Source organism: Acanthochromis polyacanthus, chromosome 12 (assembly GCF_021347895.1).
Source record: "Acanthochromis polyacanthus isolate Apoly-LR-REF ecotype Palm Island chromosome 12, KAUST_Apoly_ChrSc, whole genome shotgun sequence".
Lineage (NCBI taxonomy): Eukaryota > Metazoa > Chordata > Actinopteri > Pomacentridae > Acanthochromis > Acanthochromis polyacanthus.
The window spans coordinates 39,358,888-39,379,162 of NC_067124.1; the positions used below are offsets into that span (position 1 = coordinate 39,358,888).

Consider the following 20,275-nt stretch of genomic DNA (forward strand, 5'->3'; position numbering starts at 1 on the left):
TTTTTTCTCATAAATTTAACATCTTCCTGCTCGTTTTGGTGTAATTTGTCAGTTTTTCTTCTAAATTTATCGTTTCCTGCAGGTTTTGTTGTAATTCCTCAGTTTTTCCTCTTCATTTGATGTCCTTCTGCACGTTTCTGGCCTTTCGGGGTGAATCTCTGCCTGATAAATGTTATGATTCTGATATTTTTCCTTTAAATTTAATGTCTTTCTGCAGGTTTCGATTCTGTCGGGATGAATCTCCACCTGATAAAGTGTTATAATTCTGATGTTTTTCCTTTAAATGTAACATGTTTCTGCAGGTTTTGGTGTCATTCTGATATTTTTCTTATAAATATGACTTCTTTCTGCAGTTTTCGGTGTAATTCCTCTGTTTTTCCTCTACATTTGACGTCTTTCTGCAGGTTTCGGGCCTCTCGGGGTGAATCTCTGCCTGATAAGTGTTATAATTCTGATGTTTTTCCTTTAAATTTAACATGTTTCTGCAGGTGTTGGGGCTCTCAGGGTGAATCTCTGCCTGATAAAAGTTAATTCGATGTTTTTCCTCTAAATGTAGCATCTTCCTGCAGGTTTCTTCCCTCTCATAGTGCACCTCTGCCTGCATGTACCACTCTAGCTGCTCCACTTTTACTTGATCCCGCTTGTTGCCGTGTTTGTGGTTGTTTGTCGTGGCTCTCAGGTGTAGTATAACTGGACCTCTGCTATTCCGCTGCGCTCAGGTCTGTCCTCGCTGCGATGGGGACATGTGGCTGATAATGGAGTGTATCAGATGGAGGCCCGGCCAGCTGTCCTCAGTCATTCACGCTGCTCCGCTGCAGCGCTCAGATTAGCCCGCTATGCGCTAGCGTGTGGACCACAAAGCGAGGCGGAGTTAAGGGGATCTGGCACTGTTTGTGTGCCTTTGTGGTTGTCAGAGCGGGAACCAGAGGAGGAACCGCAGATTAACCCGTCTGTCCGAGGGGGTTCTTAACACGAGGGGCTCGGACCTTTCAGGGACGGTTTTTGACTCATTCTGGACGAAGTAGTTCAACTAAAACCCCAAAGTCTGAAAGAGAGCAGACCGATTAAATGGATTCTGGATGGTATTAAATCATTATGGGCTGTTTTTTTACCCAGGGAAGGCAGATGTGGTGGCAGTTTTACTAAAGAAGGGTAGATTTGGTGGCAGTTTTACTCAAGGAGGGTAGATTTAGGGGCAATTTTCTTGTTGAGGGCAGGTTTTGGGCTGTTTTTTTTGCTCAGGGATGACAGGTTTAGGGGCAGTTTTCCTTGGTAAGGGTAGATTTAGGGGTAGTTTTACTAATGGAGGGTGGGTTTGGGGCAATGTTGCTCGTTGATTGAAGGTTTGGGACAGTTTTTCTCATTGAGGGCATATTTGGGGCAGTTTTACTTGGTGAGGGAAGATTTGGGGGTAGTTTTATTAAAAAAGGGCAGGTTTGAGGGTATTTTTACTGGAGGAGGGAAGGTTCGGGGATTATTTTTCTCATTGCGGGTAGATTTTGGGCAGTTTTACCCAGGGAGAGCAAGTTTTGGGCTTTTTTTTCACCCAGGGAGGGCAGGCTTGAGGTTGGCTTTCCTTAGTAAGAGTAGTTTAGGGGTCAGCTTTACCTGCGGGGGGCATGTTTTGGGGTAGTTTTGCTACAGGAGGTCAGGTTTGAGGTAGTTTTCCTAGAGAAGGGCAGGTTTTGGGCTGTTTTATTTTGCTGAAACAAGCAGATTTGGGCCAGTTTTCCTCGTTGAGGGCATGATTTGGGGTGCTTTTTACCCAAGGAGGGCAGGTTTGGGCCTACTTATTTCTTCAGCAGGACTCCTCCCCCCCCCCCCCCCCCCCCCCCAGCACCCATTTCTTTATTCAAGGTATAACTTACAGAAATAAGTTAAATCAACACTGACAGTCCTGATAAAACTTACAGTCAAGACAATTAATTATTTTAAGTTTAATTTTCTAAAACTTAAAAACTTGACTTCAATATTCAAAACCTACCATGAAAATTTGAGTTAAAGAAAACAGACAAGTTCACATAACTTAATGGAGCTCTCATGTTTTACAGTGTGGTAAAAAAAAAAGCCCAAAACCTGCCCTCTCCTGGTAAAACTGCCCCCTAAACTAGCCTTAACATGTAAAAATACCCCAAAACCTGCCTTCTTCGAGTAAAAGTACCCTTAAACCTGCTCTCCCTGGGTAAAACTGCCCCCAAATCTACCCTTACCAAGTAAAAATGCCTCAAACCTGCCCTCCCCTGGTAAAACAAAAAGCAAAAAAAAAGTCCAAAATTTCCCCTCTAATCTACACTTACCAAGACAAACTACCCAAAAAGCTGCCCTCAATGAGAAAAATTACCCCCAAATCTACCAGCCCCTGGCAAAAAACAGCCCAAAACCTGCCCTCAACAAGTGAAACTGCCCCCAAATCTACCCCTCCAAGTAAAAAATAGCCCAAAGCTTGTCCTCACCAAGTAAAACTGCCCAAAATCTACCCTTAATGAGCAAAAAACAGCCCAAAACCTGCCCTCATCAATAAAACTGCCCCCAAATCTACCCCTCCAAATAAAAAATAGCCCAAAGCTTGTCCTCACCAAGTAAAACTGCCCAAAATCTACCCTTAATGAGAAAAAACAGCCCAAAACCTGCCCTCATCAATAAAACTGCCCCCAAATCTACCCCTCCAAGTAAAAAAATAGCCCAAAGTTTGTCCTTACCAAGTAAAACTGCCCAAAATCTACCCTTAATGAGAAAAAACAGCCCAAAACCTGCCAACAAGTAAAACTGCCCTTAAACCTGCCGTCCCTGAGTAAAACTACCCCCAAATCTACCCTCAAAGTAAAACAGTCCCAAACCTGCTCTCATTGAAACTGCTCCCAAAGTTGCCCTCATCAAGTAAAAAAACAGCCCGAAATCTGCCCTCCTCGAGTAAGAAATTGTAAGATTGTCACCTTTCAGGCTCCAAAACATTAAAAATTATAACATGTATCAGGCAGAGATTCACCCTGTGAGCCCAGAAACCTGCAGGAAGACGTCATATTTAAAAAAATAATGTCAAAATTGCAACATTTATCAGACAGAAACCATAAAAGCAGGACAACTTTCAGATGGTTCCTAAACTAATCATGTTTGACTTTTGATGAAAACTAACGAAATTTGAACTCAAATTCATACATTTAAAAATTAACCAAAAATAAAGCACTGGGTTGAGCAAGATTATGTAAAAAACCAAAAAATTCTGAGCTTCTTGGTGCAACGTTAAAGCCACGACTGACCCATCTGAGGCCAACCATCAGGTGAGAAAAATTCTGAGATTCTCGGTGAATTGCAGGTCGTGTTTCCAAAGAGATGGACAAAATGAAAAACGTGAGCTAAGTGGAAAGACACACATTTCTACAACTCAGAGAAATAAAACGTGAAACCTGTTTAAAACTCACGGTCCATTTATTGTGAAGAACATTTGGCAGTTAGTGACAGAAAAAAAAATCCTTCCACGCCTCCTGAACAGAACCTGGCAGCACATATGGACCTTCTAAATCCTTCATCCTGCAGAAAAACTCCGCTTCAATACCGCTTCAGCACTTTTCTCTTCAAATTGAGTTCGTTAACTCTAAAAACCGCAACAGAGGTGTCAAACATGAGGCCCACGGGCCAAAAACGGCCCTCCAGAGGGTCTAATCCGGCCAGAAGAAAACTTAATCTTCTTTATTTATGGTTCCCACTTTAGTTTTTGTCTTTTTTGGCTGATTTTTATTGCTTGTCATGCATTTGTCATTTTATTTCTCATTTTTGTAACATTTTGTTTTGTTGTTGCTTTCTGTCTGACTTCTGTCGCTTGCCTCGTGCTTTTTGTCATTTAGTGTTTCCTTTTTGTCTTTCTTGTGTGTTTTGTCTCATTTTTGTCATTTTATGTTTGGCTTTTGATTCTTTTGTGTATCGTTTGTGTCATTTTTTGCTTCAGTTTTGTCACTTTGTAACTTTTTTGCCTATTTTCTGTTCAGCATGTCGTTTGTCGCATTTTCGTCATCGTTTCTCGATTTTGTAATACTTTCTCTTGTTTTTTGTCTGACTTGTTGCTTGTCTCATTTTATCATTTTGTGTTTCCTTTTTGTCTCGCTTGTTTTTTGTCGCTTTGTAACGTTTTTGTCTCATTTTTTTTGTCATCTTGTTTCTCACTTTTGTCGTTTCATGTCTCATTTTTGTAATATTTTATCTTATTTTGGCTGTTTTTTTGTCACTTAGATCATAAATAAAATACTAACTCATTCAGTTCCAGATGACTAAATGTGTCCCTTTGTAGACTTTCTGTGACCTGTAGGCTTTAATACGTAAATGATAAACTGAGGCATAATGTTGTTGAAATTTAACTCATTCTTAAGAAATTTCAGGTCGATTATCATATTTTATAAATAAATAATTCCTCAAAAGTGACATTTTCAGAGTGTACTTTTTTGCAGTAAAACAAACTGAAAGCTATGGAGTTGTGGTCATTTCTAGGCCATTACGCTCCGATTTTACGAGCTGAACTAAGGAGTTTGACACCCCTGGTACAGGAGGAGAGCAGGGATAAACTCTCTAGCCTCCACCTTCCTCAGCATCAACACTGTTTCCGTCTTTACAACCCTGCTGTAAATTCACTCGGGAGCTTTTCCGAGCACCGTCGGAGCTCCGAGGGATAAATTTCTTTGTGCCAAACGAACAAAATACACCGAGGAAGCACCGCCATGGCCATAAATTTACTCTCCGGATCATCCTCACATGGCATGTCGGTGTGGAAGACTTACTGTAGCGGCTACAGTAAAATACGACTCAGGAGGAAACACTAGAGTTAGTAAAGCTCAGACCCTACATGTAGCACCGTGTCCGGCCCACCACCACCACCACAGGAGCAGGGGGAGCTCTGGATGCCCCGACGCGGGAAAAAAAACGATCCGAACACTTAAAGCTGCCCTGTAGCCGTCCCCCCCTCTTTATAAGTCAAATGATTCGTCAAAAACCTGGTAAATCTGTAACTTCTGTCACAATAAAGCTCATTTTTGCAGATAAATTGAATAATGGAGGTGGTGAAATGCATTAAACTCTGCTCTGCTGCCCCCTGCCTGTCACTGCAGCAACAACAGGGAATGATCATTACGTACAGGTAAAAAGAGGCGTAAAAATACTTACAAAAAAAAACTCTGTACAAAATAAAAGCCACAAAAATAGATCTGTGTATAAAATACATCTTAAAAAGAGAAACCTGGGAAGGATTAGAGAGTAAACCCTCTAACTGGCATCGTCACACATATATGAGCGCACTGTATGCTAATAAGTCCATGTAGATGAAGCTTCCCTCTGCTGGATCCGTGTCTGTGCTTGGTAACTGGGAATGTGTGGCAGTTTGCAGAGGAATGCTTTGTGTGCAGATTTGCTTTCTAATACTGGGGCTGGTGCTTGGGGAACAGGTAGAGGTCTTTGCACAGCGAGCTGGTGAACTCCGACATCTCTTTGCAGCGGTGGTGGGCGGTTCCCGGAGCGTAACCTTCCCTCTCCTTTATACGAGCGTTCACCTGGAGCCAGAACAAAAACACACGATCACAGTCACGACTTTAAAACGGTGAATATATCAGGTTTACACCAAGACTGCAGGATGAAAAGAAACTGCAAGACAGGTGATGTGTTCCCAGAGACGCAAAACAGATTAAAAATGAGAGAAAATGAGAAAGAAGACATGCAAAACAACAGAAATGAGACAAAACTGTCCTGGAGACACGTAAAACAACTAAAGAAAAATGAAACAGAGGAAAAAAGAAAACAATAGAAAGAAGACGAAACAAAATGACCACAAAAAGAAAAAAAAAACTGTCCCAAAGAGACTCGAAACAACCAAAACAAGACATAACAGGATTAGAGACACACAATAAGAAAAGAGACACAAAATGGCAGAGAGGAGAGAAAAATTTTCCTAAAGACAACATTTCACTGTCAAAGAAACAAAGACTGCAAAAAACAAGACACAGGATGAGAAAAACCAGTCATAAAATGAGAATAGTGAGACATCAAATGAAAAAAATGAAACACAAAAACAAAGGAGACAAAACTGTCTGAGAGACACATTAAACAAGAAAAAAAGACTAAGAAAAATGAGAAAGTGAAGTGAAAAAAAAAGACGCAAAACGACAGAAAGAAGATAAAAATGTACCAAAGAGACAAGAAACGACAGAAAACGAGACATAAAACGAAACACAGAACAGAGAGGAGATAAAATAGTTTTTGGAATTTGTCGAGGCTGTAAAAGCGTGAAGAGTTAAATATCTACAGCATGTGGAAGCAGTTATTCCAGTGATGGGAACGTCTGAGGAAACGTGTTGATTCCAGGTTTATACGTTTTCTTAAATAAGAATTAAATAAAAGCAACTTCCAAACAGGAAGAACGGAACATTTCTGGCTTCATCAATCCGTTAAAGTCATTCAGACAGACGTCACTTTTCCATTATTGTTCCTTACAGCTTCATTCAAGTACTAAAAACACAATAATGGAAAGACACGACACTATATCACTCAGATTAGTAGGGCTGGACCCGAATATCCGTTCGCGGCGGTATCCGGACATTAACTCATTGGCTGCCAGCTGTTTTCAGAGCAAAGAGCCCCCTACTCCCAGAGTTTTTAAGAATTTAGACAGATTTTTCAAGGTCTACAGAATATCAAGTTTTAAGACTACATAAACATTGAAACTACCGAAAGAAAGTCGAGATTCTCTTCTTTCATCAGGAAAAAGAAAAGTTTGTTTCTAGCATTTTCGGTTCTAAAGTTATCGGCAGCAGAACATAGGGTCGTTTCAGCAAAAACACCTGTTTTTGACCAAAAACAGAGATAACGAGCTTTTTGTACAGAGAGGCACATCAGTCACTTTGATGCCAATATTTTTTGGTTTAGTGACATCCCACACAACTGAACAGTTGTTTACTCATATGAAACAACAAAAACAACTCGGAAAAAGCATTTTGTGGTCAACTTTTTAACCTTTTGTTAGCTAAATCATTTATTTACAAACAAACAACACAAGCCAACATTTTGGTTCGGAACAATATATCTTACAAAATATAAACAAAATATTTTTAGGTGTGTGTGTGTGTGTGTGTGTGTGCGCTCGCTCTAAACTCATCTGACTCGGCTTCGTCAGATGAGCTCAAGAGAGCGGTGGTGTTGCAGTGCGTGCATTCAGACATGACACCGATACGCTCACCTGAAGCGGTGTGAACGTAAATGAAAATCGGCTTCACCTGCACCAGGATGTCGGCCAGGTGAGTGTCTCTGGAGCGGAGGCGGAGAGCAGAGTTGAGCTCCTGGATGAACCAGGATCCTCTCTTGGTGTTCCTCATCGCTGCTGTGCCTTCAGGAGAAACAGATCAGGCGGAAAAAGCTTCAAACATCAGGACGAGACGAGCCGCCGTCCGTTAAAAATCAATATCACATTTACCTGCTGATGTTTATTTCTCCTGATCCCCGCTGAGATTAATATAGGGATGGATAGTAAGAACATTTCTTATTGTTTTGGTTATTTTCCAGCAAAATCTATACTTTTGTTCTCTACCGTCTTAAATGAATCAACATTTTCCTGCCTTATTTACTACATCTTCATCCCTCTGACCTGCTTTCATTCTCACTTTGATCAGCGTTTAACCCTCTGTGTTACGGTGGAAGGTGGGGGAACCCAAGCGCAGACAGACAGGCCAAAACGTGATAACGAAAAAGGGTTTTATTTCAGGAAAATTCCAAAAACACAATAACCGGAACCAGTACTGGGGAGGCAGGACAGAAACCAAATTAAACTAATGCTATCAAACCAAAACGCTTAATATAACAGAACTAAGGGGTGGTACTCACAAACCAGAGGAAACTAATAATCAAAGGAGCAAACAGGCTGGGGGTTAATCCAACAGAGTCCAAGGGAGGGAATTCACAAAGGGGAAAAAGCAGAAGTAGCCCATAGGTGGGAAATCTTGCGGGGGACAGATGCTGTGGCAACGTGTGACAAAGGCAATGATCCAACAGAGAAGGGAGTTTATACAGGTGAGGGGAACAGGTGAGTGAGGTGAGCTGATTAGCTGCAGCTGATGCCAATGACAGCAATCAGCTGGCAGAGCTAGAGGGCGAGCGACCAGGAGGGAGAGACAGGAGGGAAGGATGACAGACAGGGGGAGACAGAGGCAAACAAGCCACAACACACACAGAAGGGCAACAATGGGGAAAGGAAGGAAAAGGGGAGGAGCAGGAGCATGACCATAACACTCTGAGCCCCAAAACCTGTCGGCATGTTTGAAAGAGTAATGACTGAATGATTTAGCTGCACATCTCATGAATTAACCCGCCCCAGAAAGACAAACGGGACAAACTTACAAATTGTCTGACCTTTGAGGGAAGCGAAGCCGCAGATCATGTCGGACCTTTGGGGCAGTTTGATCCTCGGTTTGATCCCCAGATCTCCTCTCTGCCGGGACTCTCCCTGTCCTTCCCTCCCAGCGTCCCGCTGCTCACAGCTGGGAGAACCGGTCCTCACCGGTCCGTCCATCTGCTCCACGCCACAGTCCATCTCCTCTGGAAGACACGGCTCCAGTTCAGATCTCAGCATCCAGCAGGTATTAGTCCATATTTAGAGCAATACAGGAGCTGAGGCACTTTTGTGTTGTTAGAAATAGGGCGTCAACTAATCGTCTGAGCACGATACGTCATCAAAAGCGGAAGTGAGCGCGCAATGCAACAGAAATCACCGTCCGACCGGAGCACAGAACACAGACGGACATCAGCGCTGCATCGTGCATGTATTATGTATGCACGATGCAGCACGGATGTCCACATTTAGATACAGCTGTATAGTAAACGCGGACATCGGCGCTGCATCCTGTGATAAACTAAAAACTCATTCTGTTACCATTTCAACTGGACTGTTATAAGATAGTAAGTCGCTGATTTTAATCATGTCTATGGATTTGGTTATAGGACCAACAGAGGCTCCCTCCTGCTCTGAACAGGTTTCATAACATTACAACAGATTTAACAGAGCTCTGCTAATGAAAGTGAGCCTCACCTCCTCTGCAGGCCTGGATGAAGAACATCTTTGGTTTGTTCTGCAGCAGCGGACAGTGAGCGTTGTCGAAGGACTGAAACACCCAGTCCAGCTGAAACAGAGTAAGCAGTGCGAGTTAAATGTCAGAAAAAAGACGCTGCATACATCAAACCTTTAGTCCGTCAGAGGAACCGACCTGCAGCAGCTGTCCGTCTGTCCCATAAACAGCTCCATCCACACCGTGAGAAAGCAAACACACCACACAGCTGTCCACCGTTTGGTGCTCCGGACGTCTGCAGAAGTTCTCGATGCAGCTCCTCATGCCCTGAACGGAAAAAGAAGAGTTAAGTCTGGACATGTGTGCTGTTAAAACTAAACAATAAGATGAGGAGATGCTGAGCTCAAAAGGTTTCCAATGTCCTCTCCTCACCTGATTCGGCGGTGCATGTTTTATTTCGAGGTGTCCTACCTGAGCAGTTTTGTCTCTGTGGACGGCCACCACGTAGTCCAGCTCCGTGAAGACCTTCCTGAGGACCTCGTCGTCCACCTCACCTCCCTTCCTGGGGTCCAGGTCAGGGGCAGCGTGAGAGTCAAAGGTCACGTTACTGATGACCAGAGCAAAGCCACGAGGAGACGAGCTCATTCTGTAGGACTGGAGAAAGAAGAAAAGATGAATTCATTCTGCAAAAACAACACACAAAATGAGAAAAATGAAACGCAAAACAACAGAGAAGAGACAAAACTGTCCTAGAGACACGTAAAACAAAACGGCAAAAAGGAGAGAACATTTGGCCAAAAAGACACAAAATTTCACGAGTGAGACATAAAACACTAAAAACAAGATATGAAATGAGAAAAATGAGACATAAAATGAGAAATATGTCAAAATGAAGCATAAAATGAGAAAAATGACACATGAAATGAGAAAAATGAGACATGAGAAATATGTCAAAATGAAACAAAAGAATGAGAAAAATGAGACATAATGAGAAATATGTCAAAATGAAGCATAAAAAGAGAAAAATGAGACATAAAATGACAAAAAATGAAACATAATGAGAAATATGTCAAAATGAGACATGAGAAATATGTCAAAATGAAGCATAAAAAGAGAAAAATGAGACAAAATGGAAAAAATGAGACATGAGAAATATATCAAAATGAAGCATAAAAAGAGAAAAATGAGACATAAAATGGAAAAAATGAGACATAATGAGAAATATGTCAAAATGAGGCATAAAATGAGAAAAATGAGACACAAAAAGAGAAAAATGAGAAAAAAAGGCATAAAATAAGAAAAATCAGACAAAACAACAGAAAACACAAAAGTGTCTTAAAACAACTAAAAAAGACTTACGCCTTAGATTAAGTTACCATTTAGTTTTATAATTGCAAAGCTGTAGTCTGCTGTGATTTAATATTTTATCGACATTAAAATGTATATTTCAAAAGAGAACAGTTCCAAAGGGAGTCGTCTTTTTCCCCAACTCAAATGCAGTTGAACTGTTGTGTCCTGTCCTCTGTCTGAGCTCGTATCCAAACACCTGGTGTGACTCTAAAGATGTTCGTTTCTCCACAGGCTACAGGTGAGTCATCGCAGAGCTCACCTGGTGAAGACATTTACCTGCTGGCAGTGAGAGAGGTAAAAGTCAGGAGTGCAGGGGAGGACGGGAGTGTTGATGGGACTGTCGGCATCCAGGCTGAACTCCATGGACTCTGCAGAAAAAACACACGACGGAGAATCAGTTTTAGGCTCTAAAGTTAATTTATTTACACGTTAATCATCTGACATCTGCTTAGATGTAAAAAAGACGACGATAAATGATGCATTTCAGGGTTTTTTAGGTTTCCAGTTTTAGTCTAAAGAGGTTTATTGTCCTCCTAAATCAAAGGAGAAACCTCAGTTGTTCTCTCTCAATAATGCAGAAATGTAAAAACCACATAATAAGATTTAAATTTATTTACTACAAGTCATGAGTGAAATGCTGCCATGTTACAAATAAGCTGGAATTCTTATTTTTCTTCAGGAGAGACGACTAAAGTTGATCTTCCACATTGCAATGATGTGTTGTGATCCTCCATATTGTATAGAATATTAAATTCACCCAGCAGTGTGTTTGTTTTTCCGTCTAATGATCTGAGTCAGTGTAATACTTCCCTGACAGCAACCACAGCTCTAATCTCTGAGAGCGTTCAGATCAGCGATGCCTCCAGCTGGCTGTGATGTAACCACAAACTTTGTACAACAAACGCTGTGAATGAGTCACTGTTTGGGTGTGGCGTCTGCAGACAGCAGCCAAACACTCCTCACCGATTAGAGTTCAAACACTGAACTCGCTGAGCAGCTGCTGGGTAGAACAGTTCTCCTGTTCACATATAGTCAGTTAGCTTTCTTAAAACTGGACAGCAGGTGTACCGTTTCGTCCATATACCACCTGGAGTCTCCAGGAAACAAACACTGAAACCTGAGGGCAGAACTTTTCCCTCAGAATCCGTATCGCTCATAAATAAACATCAGGAAACACTTTGGTTAAATTGAGACGCTTCTTACGGCCGATTTAAATCCTAAACTCTGAACACAGCCTACTCCGGATCAGGTTAGCTCTACAGCATCAGTTATTGTGGAGATCTAGCTGATACGGTGGTTCTGATTCTGATTGTGTTGTGTCTTGCTTCTATCGTTTCCCGTCTTGTTCTTGTCATTTTATGTCTTGTTTTTGCCGTTTTCTGGCTTACTTTTGTTGTTTCGTGTTTGGATTTTCTCGTTTTATGGCTTGTTTTTGTCGTAGATAGATCTCCACAGCATCCGTTACCATGGAGATCTAGCACCATAGCATCAGTAACCATGGAGATCTAGCTCCACAGCATCAGTAACCATGGAGATCTAGCTCCACAGCATCAGTAACCATGGAGATCTAGCACCACAGCATCAGTTACCATGGAGATCTAGCTCCACAGCATCAGTTACCATGGAGATCTAGCTCCACAGCATCAGTAACCATGGAGATCTAGCTCTACAGCATCAGTAACCATGGAGATCTAGCTCCACAGCATCAGTAACCATGGAGATCTAGCTCCACAGCATCAGTAACCATGGAGATCTAGCTCCACAGCATCAGTAACCATGGAGATCTAGCTCCACAGCATCAGTAACCATGGAGATCTAGCTCCACAGCATCAGTTACCATGGAGATCTAGCTCCACAGCATCAGTGACCATGGAGATCTAGCTCCACAGCATCAGTAACCATGGAGATCTAGCTCCACAGTATCAGTAACCATGGAGATCTAGCTCCACAGCATCAGTTACCATGGAGATCTATCTCCACAGTATCAGTAACCATGGAGATCTAGCTCCACAGCATCAGTTACCATGGAGATCTAGCTCCACAGCATCAGTTACCATGGAGATCTATCTCCACAGCATCAGTTACCATGGAGATCTAGCTCCACAGTATCAGTAACCATGGAGATCTAGCTCCACAGTATCAGTAACCATGGAGATCTAGCTCCACAGCATCAGTTACCATGGAGATCTAGCAGGTTAAAGCACCGTAACACCTCCGTGACACCATAAACTCTGACTCTGGGCTCATCATACCTGCAAACCCACTAATCTCCCCTCGTATTTCAGCCCTCTGTTTGAATCTGATAAAACAGGAATCTCTGCAGCTCACCTTGAGTCCTCTGTCGCTTCGCTGATACTTCCTCCTGAATTGGAAGCGGAAGAGAAGAATCTCCAGACCTCTGAAATCAGAAACGAGACAGAAGCTGCTGAACAGACGGACAGACGAAGCTGCCGTTTGCTGTGTCAAAGTTTCATCTGTTATCTGAATTAACTATCATCCTGTCAGCTGCGAGGACGTAAAACACGGTGATCCTCACGTCTGGCTGTTTATCTGCTGCCGATTTCTGCCTCTCTGATGAATCTGAGCTGATATCTGAGGCCTGAAGCTGGACTGATGAGGAGCTGCTCCCCTCACTGCTCTCTTCTACCGAGGACGTCTGCAAAACACCACGACACCGAAGCTCAAACTCCGTTAACCCTCTTGTCGTCCTGCAGCTCAAATTGACCCAATTTAAAGATTAAAAATGTGGGGAAAAAAAAATTCCACAGTAAAATTTCTGATGTCCACATTTTCAACATTTTGGGGAAACTTTTCAACATTTTTTTGGTGGAAAAAAAGAGAAAAAATGTTTAAGAACATTCACAAAAAAAATCGATTTTGGTTGATTACTTTGTGAATGTTCTTAAAGAAAATATCAGAAGTTTTACTGATATATATGTAATCACTTCAGATATTTTTAGGATTTTTTGGGAAGATTTTTACTCATTTTTTTGAAAATATTTACAAGAATTTTCTTGCCAAATTTGTTTGTTGTTTTTTTTTCCTTTTTACATAAAACTTTTAAGGGAAGTTTTTAACAAATTATTGGAATTTTCTTCCTGAAGGTTTTACCAATTTTCAGAAATATGTGGATTTTTTTTTTTTTGCTGAATTTTTGGATTTTTTTCCGACAAGGAAACAATATCTTTTGGTGCCTCTAAATGAAGACAACAGGAGGGTTAAACTCTTGTGGAAACTGAACTGAACTATGAAAGACGTTCCCCAACAGACAAAGGTTTCCTCAGAGCTGGATGTTGTTTGTATTTTAATGATTCTCTGTTTATTTGAGGGTCAGGAGGTTAAAGTTACGATCAGGATAATTCAAGAACAGAATATTCTGTGTTACAGTCCCTGTCAAAAGTTTTAGGACACTTTCTCATTCAAATAAATTAGAAGCTGTCCTAAAACTTTTGACGGGGGGTGTATATTACAACAATCACAGGAGACATTTTCCTGGATCTGAATACTTTCTCTGTCTATCAGGAAAAACAAACCCTCAGTGACCCTGAATAATATGATTTATTATAGTTTTATCCATACTGCAAAAAATAAAGAATAATTAGTGGATATCTGACAGTAAAGGTGCCAGAAAAATTTGTTAATAGACAGCGGAAAACTGCTATTTCTAAACTGTGAAAATAACTGCAAGTGTCTGTAAAACAATCAGATTTTTAGTATGACAAGCTGTACTCCAAAAACAAAAACACTGCCAGATATCAAAGAAGGTAAAACGGTAAAATTTCAGCCTTTGATCTGTAACAGTTTCTGGAACATTCTCACTTAAACAGATTCACCTTTCAATGTGCAAAAAATAAAAGTGGAAGGGCAATTTTTAAAAGAAAAATCTCTGAAAGCAGTTGGAAAATTAATCTCAAAAGTTTAAAGCAAATCAGAGCTGATGGAGCAGATGGATACGGATTATTTGAGATGAAATAACCCAAAAGCATCAGAAGGTTTGAGAATTATATTACAAAATATTTAAATCTGTCATGAAGGAAACTAGTTCAAGAATCGATAAGCAGAACCGAAATTAGATTTTTTAAAATGATTCTCTTGAAATTAGAATACTGGGACCAGTTCTGGACACTTAACTCCACTTTTCCTGACAGTTTGAGTTCCTTCCGTGTCAGTTTTATGTGAGATGTCGACAGTGAAAATCCCCTCAGTGATAACAGAAAATTATTTCACCTCTCTCTTCTTCTCTCTTCTCTCCATGACCAGCCGTCCCGACTTTCCCTCCGGTTCTTCCTCAGGACAAAGATTCTGAGAGCAGAAAACAGTCAGTTTTGGTCTTTTTGGTTCAAACTGATCACTTTTCCCACCGTATCATAGGTCACAAATTAGATTTATCTCAAAACAAAACTGGATGATCAGAGGTTTATTAACTCACATCGACATCTCTCTCGGGTGATTGTGTCAGGAGGTCGCTCAGGTGCTGCTGTTCTGTTTCATTTAAAGCCGAGATGAAGCTGCTGAAGGCTCGAGGTCCTCGTTTCGGTAAAAGAAAAAGCAAACGCCAGCTGCGTTTCTGTAACGTTTGTTCTGCCTACAAGAGAGCAGGAAAGAGGAAGATTCAAAAGTAGCGTACATTTAATCTAACAGCAGAGATGGAAAATACACTGATTTCAAATTCTATATAAGTGAGCCGCAATTTACAATTTCTGTTGTGCAGCACGTCCAGGCGTGAACTAACCGTGACGTCACCCGTTGGTTTCAACGCCGAGAAAATGAAGCCCGGATTTTGCTACTTCCTGGTCGCCGTTTTGGATTTTTTGGAGCCAGTGACGTAAAAAGCGTCATCAAACAGGCTGGACCGGAGAGCAACTCGGGGCAGGATTGGCTGAGGACTCTCTTATCCCGCCCACATTTTACCGCAGAGGCTTCTGTTGCTGTCTATCAAGTATAGCCACGCCCCCTGGCTCCTCCAACTTTAACGATTTATTTAAAATTCAGTATTGATTTATTTTAAGATCGGCCGCCTGATCTCTCATTTTGACCATGAAAACTAACGGGAAAATAATCCTGAGCTGTAGAACATCAGTCTATCAAATTTTATTTTTTCCAAAAATGAATTGGGGTCTATGGAGAAAAAGCTTTTTGGAGCCAACCCTAGCGGACGGCGGGATATTGCAAGTTTTTGATACTTCCGGGTTGGCTTCAATTCTGGAGCCAGATGCTACGTCCATCTTTATATACAGTCTATGATCACGTCTGACCGAGGGTTTAAACAGTGTCGGAGGTTTTACAGATTCATGTTATCAGCGTCTCATCTGAGCTATTCCATCCCAAAACACCAAATATTCAGGAAGGTGGTTGCAGCACCATCTTCAATTTTACTGTGGGTGCTGGTGGTGGAAGATCATGATTAAAAAAAAAAAAAAGCTTTGTGTGCAAAATTACAGGCTTATACTCCCAATAGTTTTTCAGTTATGGCTTATATCTCTGCTTCTGGGTATCACAGAGACTTTAATTTTTTCTCCAAGCTCTCTACATGTTGGTGATGTCCTAGAAACAACACACACACTCAGGAGAAGTCTCTACAGAGCGGGGGGGGGCTTGCCCAAAATGTATAAATTATTTGTAAAAACCACTCGCGAGTAGGGTTAAGGGTGTTAAAAATACTAGAAATCTCACAGATTAATGTCTTAGCACCATTTAGTTTTGCTCTAGACCAGACTGGCTTATAACTTATACAGGGGGAGCCCTCTAAGCACATTATTTAGAGAGATATGGACTGCTGAACATTGCCCCCCATGAAAAGCGCCTAATTTTCAAGGACCCTGAAGTCAATGTAGCACAGGTGGTAGAGATCTGCAAATTTGCACAGAAACTCATCCATCCTCTTACTATAGCCATGCAAAGTCCCAACTTCTAGCCATCACTGCATCCATATCTCTCTAAATAATGTGCCTAGAGGGCTCCCCCTGTATAAGTTATAAGCCAGTCTGGTCTAGAGCAATACTAAATGATGCTAAGACATTCATCTGTAAGATTTCTAGTATTTTTAACACCCTTAACCCTACTCGCGAGTGGTTTTTACAAATAATTTATACATTTTGGGCAAGCCCCCCCGCTCTGTAGAGACTTCTCCTAAGTATGTTTGTTGTTTCTAGGACATCACCAACATGTAGAGAGCTTGGAGAAAAAATCCAAGTCTCTGTGATACCCAGAAGCAGAGATATAAGCATTTTAAAACCTAAAAATTCCAGGCGAGGATTGGGGGGAGGGCATTTTGGCCTGAATTATTAAAATTTGAAAATGCCATAACTCAAAAACTACTGGGAGTAGATGCCTGTAATTTTGCACATAAAGTGTTTGTTTTATCATGATCTCCCACAGCCAAATTGAAAATGGTGCTGCAACCCCCCCATCTGTGAATTCAGACGGAATTGGTCATCTTGTAACGACCCATCAAAACTGAAGCACAACTTATAGAATTTACACTACTGTTCAAAAGTGTGGGCTCCCTCAGAAAATGTAATGCTTTAGTTAAAGTTTCTCTATAAAGGTTGCTCTATGTTAGTTATTTTTTAATTGGTTTGTATGAGGCCCCTGAACTAAAATGATTCTGATGCCCTGCTTTAGTCCAAACTTTGACCAGGACCTTTCTCACCTCCCCGGCAGCCAATCAGCAGCCTGCTGTCAGCTGATTGGCTGCTGACGAACCGTTCATCCAGGTGAACCTACCAGGATGCTATCCGCCATGCCGTCCGTCAGGATGCTGTCGGCCTGCAGCGACTGGACCAGCAGCTCGTCCACCACCAGCTGTTTGCACAGATCTGCTGAACGCCTCTTCAGAGCCTGCCGGTCCCGATCCGACATCCCACACTTCATCATGATCCGTCTGCAGAAGAACCAGAAAACAGCGTCAGAACCAGAGGACAAAACCCTGAATGTTTCATAGAAAGAGCATGATCTCAGAAGAAGGGTTGCATTTTACTGTCCTCTGACGTATAAACAGTAATAAAAGCCATGGTAATAAATATATACTGACGGCATTAATAAATGAATAAATAAATTCATTATTCAGAAGAATCCCGCCATGAAATGCTGCTTTCAGGTAAAACAAATATCTCTGTTGTGTTTACTTTACTGTTAGTTAAAACGTGGAAATACAAACAAATAGACACAAAACAACCACAAATAAACACAAAATAACCACAAATCGGCTCCTAACAACAAAAAGACACAAAACAACCACAAATAAACACAAAATAACCACAAATCGGCTCCTAACAACAAAAAGACACAAAACAACCACAAAAAGACACAAAACAACCAGAAATAAACTCTAAACAACCACAAATCAACTCTAAATAACCACAAAGAGACACTAAACAACCACAAAAAGACACAAAACAACTACAAATCAACTCTAAATAACCACAAAGAGACACTAAACAACCACAAAAAGACACAAAAAAACAGAAATCAACTCTAAACAACCACAAAAAGACACAAAACAACTACAAATCAACTCTAAATAACCACAAAGAGACACTAAACAACCACAAAAAGACACAAAACAACTACAAATCAACTCTAAATAACCACAAAGAGACACTAAACAACCACAAAAAGACACAAAAAACAGAAATCAACTCTAAACAACCACAAAAAGACACAAAACAACCAGAAATAAACTCTAAACAACCGCAAATTAACTCTAAATAACCACAAAGAGACACTAAACCACAAATCGGCTTTAAACGACCACAAATATACACAAGACAGGACAACAATTCTCTCACGCCAGGATATATATATATATATACATATATATATATATACACATACATATATATACATATGACAGAAAGTTATTCAGTGTTTGTCTGTAGCTGCATATTGTAATTATTAAATTAACTAAAATACGACAACAGGCTGCTGAGAGACGATAAAATCACATATTACTGTTTTACGGTTTAGTTGCTGCAGTTAAATCATCAGTTAAACACAAACAGAATTTAAGATCAGCTAAAACACTGCTCACTTCTTATTAACTTTCTGCATCTGGACAGTATTTTAGCACAGGTTGTTGCACAATTCTCACTTTAGCAATTGTTGTTTTACACTACTGTGTACAAATACTATAATTTTTTTTCTTGAGAGTTATTTTATTATTCTCCTTATTTATAGAGTGACACCATCAGCCGAAACCAAACTCCTTGCATGCTGTGTTTGTCATTAAAGCTGATTCTGAGGTTGCAGATATTTTTATGGGTGGACCTGCTCCTCTCTCTACTTCTGGACTATTTAAAGGGCAGATTAGTGGTAAATACAGTTTAGAATTAATTCAAAGGCACCTTTACATCATAAATCAGATTAATTCTTACAGTTACAGAACCACTGGTCCAAAAAAAAATTGCATTAATTGTCATTTTTATTCAGAATAACTGTGAGATAAATAGAATTTCTGCAGATTCTCAGGTTAAATTAAACGCTGCTGGACTTGACAGAACCGTGTATGTGATCAGAACCGAATCACAACAAATCCTCAGGTGTGTCTCCGGTGTTTCTGTCCCTACTATCTGGTTCTACTGCCAGTATTGCAGTACTGCTGTAGTTTTTACTCTCTGTTGGACAACTTTTAGCTTAAAGAGACATTTACATGGTTAAAATAAAGAACCTGTCAGAGGCAGTGAAAGTAAACCAAGCAGTGCAGGTTTGAATCACACAAAGCAACTAATAACACCACACAGGACGTTAAGAAATCGATATTGTTAAATATAAATTAGCGTTTCAGCAGCCTGGGAGTTTATTTACGCTAACCTGACCGCTGGCGGCTAAATGCGATGCTAGCTAGCTAGCAGGCTAACTTTGACTTTTTCTGAGGGTTAAAGAAGGTTTTAAGAAAACCATCCACACCTGGCTCTTACCGTGTTCCTGCAACAGAAGGTAAAACCGAGGAAAAAAACTACCGCAAACCGTCTCCGTGTCCGTCACTGTTTCAACCAAATTAGCGACATCCTCTGCAAAGCAACTTCCGCGGCTTGTGATGAGAGGCGGGGCCACATGGGCAATTTTCAGGATTCTGGCCAATGAAAACGCCGTAAAGGGTGAGTGACGTTGTGATTCATCAATCATCGGGCTTAAAGCCTGCCCCCCGAGGTAAAGTAATGTGAAGTGATGATATGAAGGATTTTGAATTTGAATTTTTCCTGTAAATAAACAGCCAATTGATAAGAAGCTCAGCGAGGAAACGAGCAGCCCGCAGATACAGAGGAGCTTTGATAAGGACAGGAAAGATTGACTCTAGATACGGTTAAATTAACTCACAATCCTATAAGAAAAGGTTTAAAACATGCAGTGATGTAAATATGTAAAGTCAAAGTGTTTTTCAATAAAGAAATGAGACTGCTGGGATGAATTTAAGTTGAAATATTAAGTTAAAGACATCACGGATTAAGATCCTGCAGTATTATTAATTATTATTATTATAATTACCTGATAAACTGGTAAGATTAAATATTAATTTTAGGACGTTAAAATATTATTATTTAGGCAAATTTACCCAACTTATTTAACATATTAAGCTCCTACAGTGTTGTTAATTATGTAGATTTGCCTGATTAAATTAAATAAAATTGCAACTCAACAATATTATGCAAAATAAAAATTTAAATGTACCACACAAGTTTAATTATAGAGGTTAAGGCCATAAAGTATTATTAATTTTGCTAATTAATTGAGTGGTTTATTTATTGGTTAAATTAACTCCAACATTACAATTCTAAATTTATAATAACAGCACCCTATTGGAATGCAAGAGTTTCTTATTTTGTGTCTTATTTTTGTCGTTTTTGTCTTTTTGTGTCTAATTTTTTGGGTAATTTCTGTCGTTTTGTGTCTCATTT

General features: G+C 40.4%; 1 protein-coding gene and 1 long non-coding RNA gene across 4 annotated transcripts in view; both read right to left on the reverse strand.

Moving 5' to 3' along the window:
- The window catches only part of LOC127536417 (uncharacterized), a 131,794-nt gene that overhangs the window by 96,140 nt on the left and 15,379 nt on the right, over window positions 1-20,275 (reverse strand). The gene's annotated exons all lie outside the window — the stretch shown is intronic.
- Window positions 3,408-19,441, reverse strand: casp2 (caspase 2, apoptosis-related cysteine peptidase). 3 transcript variants are annotated; one of them, XM_022201160.2, is made up of 12 exons: window positions 19,287-19,441; window positions 17,106-17,262; window positions 14,809-14,964; window positions 14,607-14,681; window positions 12,708-12,777; window positions 10,656-10,747; window positions 9,501-9,683; window positions 9,228-9,356; window positions 9,053-9,143; window positions 8,365-8,562; window positions 7,248-7,357; window positions 3,408-5,531 (listed from the first exon to the last, which is right to left on the reverse strand). In XM_022201160.2, the coding sequence occupies exons 2-12, from the start codon at window positions 17,253-17,255 to the stop codon at window positions 5,397-5,399; spliced, it is 1,389 nt and encodes a 462-aa protein (XP_022056852.2). In that variant the 5' UTR covers window positions 17,256-17,262; window positions 19,287-19,441; the 3' UTR covers window positions 3,408-5,396. The 3 variants fall into 3 exon arrangements, with proteins under 3 accessions (XP_022056852.2, XP_022056851.2, XP_022056853.2); XM_022201159.2 differs by having other exon boundaries at window positions 19,298-19,440; XM_022201161.2 differs by having other exon boundaries at window positions 8,377-8,562; window positions 19,298-19,439.